This window comes from Marmota monax, unplaced genomic scaffold, assembly GCF_021218885.2.
Source record: "Marmota monax isolate L192 unplaced genomic scaffold, Marmota_monax_Labrador192_F-V1.1 WCK01_AAM20220418_F8-fsc00027, whole genome shotgun sequence".
NCBI lineage: Eukaryota > Metazoa > Chordata > Mammalia > Rodentia > Sciuridae > Marmota > Marmota monax.
In genome coordinates, this window is record NW_026694617.1 from 1,371,055 (window position 1) to 1,384,695 (window position 13,641).

Here is a 13,641-nt window from a genome sequence, read left to right on the forward strand (position 1 = left end):
CCTCTGTTCTCCAAGGTAAAGAAAAAACTATCAAAGGATCTGCCATGACACTAAAGAGACTTTGTAAGTCATGAAAGCAAAACCAACCTAAACTGAGAACAAATACTCATCTTGTAAATACCTCATGGCACATTAAGCATTGGCAGAGAAACAATTTGGTCAATTTTCTCTTCCTTTATTTCCATCCTTGGAGCTACATAATTCAATCTGTAGCAAATCCAGTCTCATGCTATTTCTTGCCAGTAAGTAGGTTGGAAGCCATGTGTACTGATAAGATCACTGTATATTATTTTTAGAATCTGGAAGACCAGTATACAGTCTTTTAGAATTAAGTAAAATCAAACATTATTAATATAACAAAGTCTAGAATGCTTTCACTTTGATCTATATCATAAAATTTCAAGTCAGTTTTTGGTATAAAACTCATTTGTCTGGTACTCTAACGCAATATATTTCCAGAGGAAAACCAAAATGTTATGGCATTCATGCCAAACCAGGACTATAACAGCCCTCTGTAAGAAAACAGGAGAGGGTATTATTTGTGACACTGAAAGAAAATTTGCTCAGTTATTTGCATAAGTCACCCAGAGGATATTGATACCTTTCCCAGCAGTAACGAGAAAAGACCCACAAACAAGGCTTGGTCAGAAGAATCTGGAAGTTCTGTTGAATGCATTTTCTAAGGAAAAAGCTGAAGAAACTCTGCAGACCATACCTTCTCTACAGGAGGAGGGGCATGGTGTCCAGTCACTATATGGTGTTACAATACAGTCTTTCCTACAAGGAAGCAGACAAGGCCTCACGGTTTCAGGCCGAAGGCTTTCAGGACACCTAGAAAAAGAAAAGAGAAATTATTAGGTCTTCACAGTAAGCCAGATGACTTAACTTTAGAATTTTCATTGCTGAAATTGTCAAATCATCATCAGTCTGTATTATTTAATTTCTGGCAGTCTTTCTACTTTTGTCAAGAACCATTTAACTCAGTTAATTATTTCAAATTGTATTTCAGTAAAACTTTTTAAGACAGAATGTGTAGATTTAAGAGTAGCACCTGTGCTACCTAGAATCAAATATAACAATTCTATGTTCTCCCGCTATAATAATCTCTCCGTCAATGAATATGTGTTTTCTTTCATGCTTTATAAAAAATTTTGTAGGAATTCACATGACCAATTTAAGGACCCAATTTTATATCTCTCTATAATTAAATAGGTTTTGTGCCTATTGTGAGTTTCCAGGTTATTCTATATTTCTTTTTTACAAAATATGCATACCTTTAAACAAATTTATAATTAAGTATATTCTTTACACAGTTCATGCTCAAAAACAATATTGTATTAACAGTAATATATTTTATAATAAATAATAAAATAAAAATTCATAAACCATTATTTTTCCTGGTTTTATTTACTGTATTGATCTTTATTTTCTCTTCCATTTTTTACCTAGTTTTAGAGATTTAAATATTTTTAATTTTTTATAAGCTAAAATATCTTTTTTGGAACAAAAAGTGACTATAGATAAAATAAAAAGTCGATAAAAATAAATTGGTAATCAGTAACAAAGAAGATTTTAAAGTATCCTTAGTGGGAGATGTTTTCAGAACTGAACTATAAGTGAAAAAAAATCAACACCACTAAAATAATTTCTTTATAGCATTCTACGGACATTTTATTTTTTATATATCTGATAATATTTATCTAAAAAACCTTTCAAATACACAAATATCATGCTTTATTTAATGGTATAGATATATGTTCTTCTTTCTTTAAAATAGTTAGGCTTATTTGGAAGTGGATTTTAAAAGTATATAGTATTCAATATTTCAAAAAAATAATCTCCTGTTTACATTGAGGGTAAGTTTGGATTTTCCTCATTACAATGACTATTCAAAGTCATGGACAACAAGAAATTTAAGTGTGGAACATATAAGCTGATTGTGGTGCTATAATTCAAACTGTAAATCACTAGAATTATAACTTAACTGCATGCCAGGAAATGTTATATGGCAAAATCTCACATGTAATCCAGTTAATTCTTTTGGGACTATGGAATCATTGGTCAGTAATTATTATTGAAAGCACTCCTTTTCAATGAGGCAATTTTATAACTTTAACAATGGGAGGGCATTACTCAATTGCATGGTCTTCAAATATTAGTCCTGAATAAATCAATGGGATTTACAATCTTATCATTGACAAACTCCAAATATTGTTTTAGTTTAGAAATAGCCACAGCAAGATACTTGGCTGACTGTGGAGAACAAAATTACTAACCACAAAGTTGTTAAATGAACACACAAAGATAAATTATACAGCCTAGATTAGATTCAATAAAATGAATTCAGACTTCCTTTGGTGAGGCAATTGGTTCAGTCAACATGTTCCTTTTCTCCCTTGTACTGTTTGTATTTAGTGTTTGTGGTTTAAATCAAGGAATTGATTTTTCCCCAAATCTTATTCAAGGTCAAATTAAACAGATGTGATAGGAGTTGAAGTTTGTTACTTGGAAGGATAGATAAGATCAATAACATTGATTTTACCATTGCACAGTAATCTATTTTATTAAGAGAAGTTTGAAACAAGCTTTCTATTTGCATTTTTGTTTCAAATGACTAGTATTGCAAAGCATTCATTGAATTTAACCCAGCATTTATGGAGAAGGGCAATAACATTTTCTTTCAAATTCAAAGTACTTGCTTAATTTTCCAGAATTTTAAGGGCAAAGTAAATCCATTCAATTTAACAAATCTATAGATGTATTCAGGTCATTGAATACAGGCTGCAAATGCAAAGCAACTTTTTAATGGATTATTGTGGTGGTCCAACACGGGACTTTCATGATTGATTCAATGATCTTAATCCAGCAGTCTCCTTTAAGCATAGGCCTGTACACATGCACATCAATTAGCCTGAAAAATTTTTTTTTTGTAGTTTGTATAAGTGAAGGAAATGTCAACAACAACTTCTGAAAGGTGACTAACTGTACAAACACATAGAGTAAGACAGTGAGCTTACTGTCCAGAGCATAATAACCCTCATCATGCACCACTGAAGGTTGTCCCTGCACCTCTCTAGTGAATATTCCTACCTTTGTTCTAATTCCAGTAAGAGGATGATATCATCAATAGTAAATTCTGATTTGGAAGGGGTGTAAGGACTATTAGCAAGTAATCAGCTCTTCACATTACTTTAGAAAATCACAGAATAAATTTCTAAACTGCTAAAAAATAAAAAAGTAAATAAAATACATTCTAGGTGTCTGGGGAAAAAAAAAGAACCAGGATCTTCCAGGACTTTGGACTTTCTTCTGCTGCTACTACCACTGAATTTTAACACACTGTACATTCATTTCCTGAGTTGGATTCATCAGACACTTATAATATTAAAATATTAGTTTGGGGCTACTTTCAAGCACACAGAAAAAACTCAATTTATCAAATCACTTTGGTATACATTTTCCAATATATTTTCAAATTTCAAATGATATAAATGAAAAAATTATTGGGCTAAAAGCATCTCTAATATCTGAAGCCTTAGCCAGATAAAACAACTCATAATGGGGTTCTTATTTATCACTCTGGAGTTTTCCATATACCAGATAAATTATTTTCATTTCCTTGGAAAGACTAGGAAGAATCTAAAAATTTTAAGAGAAAATAACAATTTCTAACACTTATTGAGTGATTGTATTAGTAATCTTTTTCATTAAATCCTTTCAGTATATTTTGAAAATTGAGACCAGAATTAGGTAGGTCCTAACTAATTAAGATCACCCTCAATATTTGACCATTTGGCAGATTATTTGGAAAATATGAGAATATATTTATACCTTTATAGCCATACCCATGTTTCATAGCTGAGAGGATCTGAATTTTTGAAAATTTATGCTCTCTAAATTTCAAAAAATAAATTTCTTTCTCTCAAAAGAATAGATCTTAGATTTTATTTATTAATTTTCTCTGAGAATTTCTTACCTGGTTGTGCCATTCCTTGTTTTGTTTATATTTCTCACAGGGCATATATAATATGCCAACTCTCTGGTTCTTTGTCCTACCTTCTAGAAAATGGTTGTTTTGTTATAAAACTATTTGAAACAATCCTGAGAAACTGATAGTTGTTTTTTTTTTTTTTTTATCATAACACTCCTTCTGTCTCAAGGCTCTCTCTTGGAAGTAAATGGCTTATTCATTTAACCACTGGTGGATATAATAAGTTTGGTCTCCGTATTTTTATATGGTATTTTCTAGGGGAAATGAAAGGCAGGTCACAGAAGGCTACCACCCAATTAAAGTAGATTGGCAGCCTCCATAACCTCCGGATATATAGGAGGTCATGGATGACCTACACTCCTAGAACTCCATACTGTCATTACTGATCAGCCAGGCCTACAGCAAGCACTTCTTTCATTGCCTCGCTAGCTTAATAAAAGCAGAAAGTGCTTCTATAAAACAAAGTCGGTACCAGATAGAAAGATTCCTATAGAATTTATGGATCTCAGGTACAAGACTCCAAAGCCATTACAGCTTTATCAGCAGCTGACATTTAAAACAAACAAATCTTACTCTTGAGGACAGGTATGACATGCATTAAAATGTTCCATTTCATGAAGCAAGTGAAGCCTGAGCCAATCCTCTGCATGGCTGACCAGAGGATTTACTGCTGTCTTTCTAAAGCCCTTACTTTTTGGGTCCTACTTGGCCCACATTGACTCGTACACAGATAACTTTTCTTGTCTGCATGCCAACAGAGCACGAGGCCTCTCCATTCCAAGTCGTAGTTGTGTTGAAGGATGACACTGAGGTGTCCTCGATGCATTGGCCCCACGGACCAGTTTGCCAGTGGTACACAGTACAGGGATGCTCATTACAGCTGCGCACCTCTTGCAGAGCACTGGTGTTTGGACAGCGAATTCCACCTACAAAAATGGACAGTGATAGCAGATGAAATGCAGAGCCAACAGGAACCTTCCCCTTCTCTGCTCCTTGGAATGAACAGGGTGAACAACAATGATAACTGCTACTTATTTAGCATATAGCGTGTTAGGAAGTCATATTACATATTTCTAGCTTAATCTAGCTTAAAATACAAAGTATGTGGTAGATATGATACTTGCTTTTGAAGACTATGGGCAACCTTAAAGAATGAGGCCATTGTTCTACAGAGAAGTTGAACATGAGGTGCAAAGAAGCCATGTGATTGCTAATTAGAAGAAACAGGTGCGTTGAGACTCTGTGCATGAAGAAAACTGAGTGTACTTATAAATGTTATCCCCCAAATTGAAAGTCTTAATTACAGGTTTTATAGTACTGCTTATTTTAATGTTTAAGGTTTTAGGTTGATTAGATATAGGGATGTTAAAATCTAATGATACCTTTTGATCTTCCAAAACATTACTGGAAAAGCCACTAAGTAAAGATAATATTACATTTCTTCAAATCTAGATGTCATTGGCTGTGCAATGCACCATCATTGTATGTCCCAAAGGAAAAAAAATGGATAAAAATTAAACTATGATAAAATGCTTTCTTCTCAACCCTAGTTTTTATTATGTGCTTATTGAAATACCTTCCTGCGACTTATATAGTTTTATATCACAGTTTTGTACACATTAAAAGGAAATATATTCCAAAAAGTTACATTCAGAATTAAGATCTTTTGAGTCACTTTTTAACTCGTACTCCTTGAAGTGTGTGTTCTCCTATACCGCATCATTTTCTGTGACATCAAAGGTGTGGGTGACACAGAATTTCTTTTTTTCTTTTGGTACCAGGGATTGAACTCAGTGGCACTCGACCACTGAGCCACATCCCCAGCCCTTTTTTTGTATTTTATTTAGAGACAGGATCTCACTGAGTTGCTTAGTGCCTCCCTGTTGCTGAGGCTGGCTTTGAACTCGAGATCTTCCTGTCTTAGCTTCCTGAGTCACTTGCATTACAGGCGTACCCTACCATGCCTGGCTCAGAATTTCTTAAAAAAAGTTCATTTTTGCCATCTCCAGAATTTTCTTCCAGGATACTGATACTCATCTCTAGGCTCTGATCCTTTTGTATTCTTAATTGTCACAAAGGTGTCAATAAAATCTTAAGCAAGCAACTAGAATTTCTTTTCTTTCCTCCAGTGGTCCTTAGCTATTTTTGATCATCTGTGTTTTGGCAGAAGCAACATGGGATTGCAATTTCCACCAGGAATAACACAGAAGTTTACATACATAACAACTATGTCATTAACTTGGCCATAGCAGTTTTAAGATGCACACAATGATTTTAGAGATGTTAAAGGGCAAAACAGATCCAACTTTTTTAATCAGTGGAATATGGTGTGGGGATTATTATTCTGACATCTTTTTTTAATGTGCTAGCTGCATTATAAGTACTCCATGATGAGGCCTCATTTTGTGTTCACAATTGTCATATGAGTTAAAAAATATTAAGTGGATGAGTTCCAACAGATTAAATGATGTGACCACTGTAATAATGAGGAATTTAGAAGTCCAGTTTCTTAATACTGCTATTTCTGATGCCAATTATGAAAGTGAAAAGTCTTATGTTGTTAAGCTGGGGTCCTGGAGGAATTTGTTGCTCACTTTATTGACAGTTTGATTCCAGTGGCCACACCCTAAGCTGAGCTTCACGTGTCTCCTCCTTTATGTTTAAGGACATCTCTCTACTTGGCATATAAATCAGTAGGCTGTATATGTGAGAACTTCATGGCAATTTAGAATCATTTATGCAGTGTTGAATGTGGTCTCAATATCAGAACAACCTGCATTAAACAACATTTCATTAATGTTCCCTGCTTCATGAAGGTGAAACCATCTGTCACAGTTCATATCCTATCTTCCATCATATAGCTCGGTGACCCCAGCAGTTCCTGCAAAGAAGTTTAGGATTTGAATAGAAATGAATCTTAAAACACACTAATTGGATTGGGGAAAAGTAAATGAGCACTCATATTACTCATTCCCTGAGGCACTAGATTTATTCAATCTTAATTCTCAAGCACTTGTTTATATATATATATATATATATATATATATATATATATATATATATACATACACACACATACATAACATTATTTTAACAGTTCCTTTATATGTAAGACTAAATTAATAATCTTCCACCCAAAATATGCTTGTTTACTTACACTACTTTCATTGTGAACATATGTATGCTATTTAAACTGTGATTTTAAAACTCTGAATTGTTTTTGACATTGGAATTAACTAGTTGGCTTTGGAAAAATGATAAGGAAAAAAACTTCTACAACATCAGCATAACATGTCGAGGAACTGCAAGATAGCTGTTAAGTTTACATACATAAAGTCTATTTATTTTCTTGCCCCAATCCACATTAAAGCTACATCAGCAGTTTGGGGCTATTGTCAGGATCCTTGCGCAGATAAGCCCCAATGTGGTCTTAATTATAACAACAATATGGCAATTCTGAAAGTCTGGGTTGGAGTAATCAGTCTTTGCAGCATTGTCTTGTTGTTTGGGGAATAATTTTACAGTAGAAAAATTGATAAGTATAATATTGAATGTATCTATTATTTATGGAATGATCTAATTCCAGACATCTGGGAATATTTCTACAGTACTGTAAAAGATGTAAAATGTGACCTATGACAAAATTAGCAATAACCATATTTTTAAAAATCTTTTTGCATATAAAAATATATGCTTTGTATGAAAGTCACTATTTAGACTCTCTATGATTCCATCAAAGGGAAGGACTTTATGGGATCTGGATGAAATTCTGTTTTGTGAAGGAACATTTATACTCATATAAAAATATCAATTATTACCAGGTGTATGGTGGCATACACCTTTATTCCCAGCTATTTGGGAGTCTGAGGCAGGAGGATCACAAGTTTGAGGCTAGTGTGGGCAACTTTAGTGAGACCCTGTCTCAAAATAAAAAATAAAAAGGGCTGAGGATGTACTCAGTGGTAGAGCAACCTTGGGTTCAATTGCTAGGTCCAGGGAGGAAAATATCAACTACTAACTGGACTTCTCTTAGAAATAAAATAGTGACATTTTCTTCTGACATCAATCTTTGCTAGGATGTACCAGATCAAAGCTATGTTTCTGTTCTGGACATTGATAACCTTTGCAATTTATATGATGGAGTGAAACAAAGAACCTTCTTTTAAAAAATTTTTGCACACAAATACGTTTAGTGTGGTGTGCAGTGTTCATGTGGGATACTTTAAGGGACACTAGAGGGGTTAGAAATTGTCCTTGCTACTACAGGTATATTATAATGCAGTGAGGAAGAGTAGTCAGGGGATAAGACAAGCATAGAAATGAGTATTATTCTATGTGGAATGTCATAATTACGTTAAGAGAAGTATTTAGTACAATTTAGAATTCAAAGGCAGAAGATTCCATTACTTTTTGGAGACTGAAAAATGCCTCAGATAGGAGGCACTGAGATGAGTTTTGAAGGAGTAGGATTTTGAAAAGAAGAGTGAGACATGGAAGGGAGGGAGGATTTTATCAAAGCAGAAAAAAATAAATAAATAAATAAAAGCAAACGGAGGCAAGTAGGTATGACCTTGGGAATTAGCAATACTGATAAACTCCTAAGTGGAGAGTAACTGGCACAGGGATAAGGAGGGACACCAGGTGGATGCGATGAGGAAGCCACAAGGTGCTTCTGATAGTGTCTGATATTGCAGCCCAAATCCTTTGGATTGCAGACCACTGCTGGATGAAAAGCACATTGGTAAGGGCATGCTTGGGGAGAAAGAGCTTTAGCCTCAAGAGTATTCAGGAGATTCTGCTGCAGTGCAGCCCCATCCCCACTTTTCTCCTTGCATAAAGAGGTAGACTACTTCCTGCTGTGGAGCCTGCATAAATCCTGTGTGGTGGTCATGTGGAGACAGATCTAAGCAGAAGTCCCTCTTCAAGGTCAAGAGTGGGAGGATGGGGAAGTGCCAGTATTTACTTAGAAACCAGAGTTGTACGTGTATATATACATCCTGGGTTCCTCCAAATCCTCTAGGAAATATGGGTGCTTTCTGGCTCTTAGAATTAAAATACTTTAGCTGTAGAAAATGAACAAGTTAAAGTAGAAATATTACTATCCTTCATGTTTTTGCATTGTAAAATGATTTTTGAAGACTACTAAATCATTTCAGAAAAAATTGGAACGATTCTATTTTAATCTGCATCTATTTTTCTCTGTGAATAAAGTGGGTATAGGGCATATTGGTATTTGGCTGATGAAGTTATATCAGGTCATTCTGAACTTTGCAAAAATAAACATTCTCTCATTTTTCTCTCTGTAAGGATGATTAACTATATAATGAAAATTAACAGAAGTTGTTATTATACTTAGTGGAAAACATTATGAACATTATTTTTTTTTTCTTTTTAAATGAAGCTTGCTGAGCATCTGCATCTTCAAGGAGATTCAAAAAATTGAGAGGTCTAAAAATCTAATATCAATCTTTAATTTCTTGTTCAAATTCATCACTACGTTACTATTTTTATATTAAATATGCCAAGCTTCAGTATTAAAAAATTGCTTTCTTTCAGAACTTTTAAACATAACTTTAAAGTAGCTTTTTGAGAAAATCCTACAGTTTATACTAGGAAGACATTAACCTTACAATATCATAGAATTCTAAAAAAGCACATTATCAATTTTATTTAGCCAGAAGAAGTAGAAAATAAGATACACACACCTCCACATACATGCACTAAAGACACAGAAACACCTTTTCTTTTTTTTTTTAAGTGAAAAGAATCACTCTTACATTCTCCAGTGTATTAACTACCTCTAGTTGGCTATGACTTATGATTTAGTTTTCAAATTACATTTCAATAAGAAACATTCATGACTATTTTTCAAATGTGGTTGATACTATATATTATTATTCATGATTGTGTGGAAAGCGACTATATACACATTGCTCATATTCTATTTTTTTATTTTTTAAAAATTTAAACCAACTTCAGAGTTACTGTAAAATCAAAAGTACCATATCAAAAAATGTTTTGCTAGATCATCTAGATAAAGTTGACAAAATTATATTGATTACTGTAAATACCTTAGGGTGTATTTCCCATAATCAAGGAGATTCTTCTTTATATCAACACATCTAATATTCAAAATTAGGATATCAACACTGATATATTATTACTATCTAATTCTGAGAACCCATTCAAATTTGTCAAGTGCCCCAAAATAACCTTCATAGCCCAAGGGTTCAGTTCAGAATCAAATATTATATTTAGATGTCATGTTTATTGTTAATCTATTTTAATCTTTAATTTTTTAAATTTAGATATTCTGGAAGAGTAAATGTCAGGTATTTTGTATGGTACCTTCTGATTAGGATTTTCTGATATTCATAATTGGATTCTATATATGCATTTTTGACAGAACATCAGAGAATGATGTCATGTTCTCACTGTGTCACATGGAGGATACAAGATTTTGATTTGATCCATTACTGGTGACACTAACTTTGATGACTGGATTCAAGTGGTACATGTAAGATTTTTCCAATGAGAGATACTTGAGGCTAAGTAAATAAATTGCTCTTCATCAGATGTTCAATTTATTTATTTTTTATTTATTCCAAATGTTCATCCATGTTTTCCAATTTTATTTAATGGGTCATGATCTATTAGGATCACTATTCTGTTATTCAAATTGTTTGTCTATGTGAACAGTGGGGGATTCTTCAATCATGTTTCTGCTTCTTGGGCTCTAGACATAGTCCTCTTTTCTTTTCTTACTAGCACAAGATTCTTCAGGGCCATCTTCTACTTTTCCTATCACAGCTCTGGAATCCACCATTTCTCCAAAAAGCCTGCTTCCTTTTATTAGAGATGGTGTTAGAAACCAAGATCTGGGGCTGGAGCTGGAGCCCCATGACTGAGAATATGCTTAGCATTCACAAGGCTCTGGGTTCAATCCTGAGTGTGCACAAGCATACACACACCCACACATACACATTAAAAAAAAAGAAGAAAGAAAAAGAAAAATGAAAGAAAAAAGAAATGAAACCAAAATCTTAGTGTTAAATGGACTTACTGATGTTGCAGTCTTGCCACTCTTGATGTCTTTCCAGTAAATTGAGTTAATAATACTTGTGGATATGGACATAAATCCAGCTATATATTCACACAGTTTACATTTATATTTTTATATCTACCTTTACAAATTAAAAACCATAAAGTGTTTTGGGTTCTTTATGTATGCTGGAAATTAATGCTTTATCTGAGATGCAGGTGGCAAAGATTTTCTCTTTGGGAAGATTCTGTAGGCTTCCTCTTCATGTTTTTGATTGTTTTCTTTTCTGTGAAGAAGTTTTTTAGTTTGATGCCATTCTATTTATAGATTATTGATTTTACTTCTTGTGCTTTAGAAGTCTTATTCAGGAAGTCATTTCCTGAGCTGATATGTTGGAATGTTGGGCTTACATTTTCTTTTAGTAGATACAGGGTTTTTGGTCAAATACCTAGGCCCCTGATCCACTTTGAGTTTTGTTCAGGGTGAGAGATAGGGATTAAATTTCATTCTACTACATATGGATTTAAACTTAACACCCCCCAAAACAAATGACCCAATCAATAAATGAGCAAAAGAATTGAAAAGACACTTCATGGAAGAAGAAATATGAATGGCCAACAAATGTTAGAAAAAAGGTTCATCATTTCTAGAAATTAAACAAATGCAAGTTAAAACTACACTTGAGATTTCATCATACTCCAGTCAGAATGGCAATCATCAAGAGTACAAGTAACAATAAATGTTGGCAAGGATGTGGGGGAAAAGGTACACTGATATGTTGCTGGTGGGACTGAAAATTGGTGCATCTACTCTGGAAGGCAGTATGGAGATTCCTCAGAAAACTAGGAATGGACCCACGATTTAACCCAGTTATCCCACTTCTCAATATATACCTAAAGGACTTAAAATAAGCATACTATAGTGACACAGCCACATCAATGTTTATAACAGTTCAATTCACAATAGCTAAGCTATAGAACCAACCTAGGTGCCCTTTAACAGATGAATGGATAAAGAAAATGTGGTATATATATATATATACAACAGCCATAAAGAATAACTTCATGACATTTGCCAGTAAATGGATAGATCTTGAGACTATCATGCTAAGTGAAATATGCCAATCCCCCAAAGCCAAAGATCACATGTTCTCTCTGATATGTGTAAGCTAACCCACAATAAGGGATTCAGGGATAGAAGTTCAGTAGATTAGACAATGGGGAATGGAGGGAAAGAAGAAGGGATAGGAAAGGAAAATCAGTGGAATGAATATGACATAATTTTCCTATGTACATAAATGAAAACATCACAGTGAAGCCCACCACCATGTACATCCACAAGAATGAAGTCCTAACTAGAGTAAGATGTATTCCAGGCTTGTATAACTACATAAAAATGGTTTCTACTGTCATGACTAATTAAAAACACCCAGTAAATTAAAATAAACACCATAAAATTACATTGATAACTTCCAATCCCCAAACAATACCTCAGGGTTTAATTTAATTTTCTCTCTTAACATATTTGCCCCAACAGGGTATCTTTGTCACTGTGCCCTTTTCTGACACCCTGCCTCAGGCTACTTCATATTCTAGAAACCCTCCACAACCCAGCCTGGTTCTGCCACTCCACACTGGGCTGGCTGCCTTCATGGATACTGAGAGTCCATCTTTGTTCTGCTTGTGCTCTGACATCCTGTACTGGCCTCTGCTTCCACCTTCTCATACAACCTATGTGATTCTTTCTGCCCTTTACACTATTCAGTGACTCTGAAATTCCATGCCAGGACACCCCTCCTTCTCTGGATGCTCTTCTCACTCAGGTTGGGTTCTAACAACCCACTTGGGACCACTGCTGACCCCACACCTTCTGGCACAGATGCCCAACTGCTTGATTCCACCTAATGGCCTTTTGGATAGAATTGTCCAGGAAGGAAGAGGGTCTAGAAAGAAATGGAAGGAAAGGAAATGAGGTGAAAAGGAGTGCCATTCAATTATTCTATAATTTTTTTAAGAGAAAGAAAGAGACCTGTTTTATCTACTAAATTGGGACCATATGGAATAGAATTTTACTATATATCTATGGATACAGATATAAATACATATATACAATAAGAAGACTGAGTAAATCATGGGTAAGACCAGTAGCTGCATTCCTCTTTGTCAAGCACATACTAGCACTATATTCTCTATAACCCCCTTGAAGTTAAGTTATATGACTCATTTTAGCCAAAAAAAGTGAGAAATGATGAAAATCATTTCTAGATGGAAAAATTTAGTTTCTTCTGTGTTTAAATCAATAGACTCTCCAAGCACGTTCTTCTTTTGGGAATTATGGAAATAGGACGTCATATGATAGTATAATGCTGAGACATCTTTTGAAGGACAAACTGCCCTGGAGAATTAATCCAGAACTGTAGCTAAATTCCCTTGAAGAAGAAATAAGTAAACCTTCCTTCTTTAAAGTTCTAAACTTCTGTACTATCTGTTACTGCAGCACAAATCAATCTATCCTTAATAATTGTAAGATATCATCTAATTTTCAGTATAATGTTTAATGATACTGTTCTGACAGAGATAAATAAAAAAAGGCTAGTTTGTAGCATTTA

The 13,641-nt window shown here is 34.2% G+C and overlaps 1 protein-coding gene across 1 annotated transcript in view; it reads right to left on the reverse strand.

Moving 5' to 3' along the window:
* The window catches only part of Thsd7a (thrombospondin type 1 domain containing 7A), a 403,918-nt gene that overhangs the window by 91,073 nt on the left and 299,204 nt on the right, over positions 1–13,641 (reverse strand). The window contains exons 8-9 of the mRNA XM_046422471.2: positions 4,683–4,917; positions 716–831 (exon numbers count right to left, since the gene is read on the reverse strand). Of these exons, the coding sequence (XP_046278427.1) occupies positions 716–831; positions 4,683–4,917 (351 nt within the window). The remainder of the gene's footprint in view (positions 1–715; positions 832–4,682; positions 4,918–13,641) is intronic.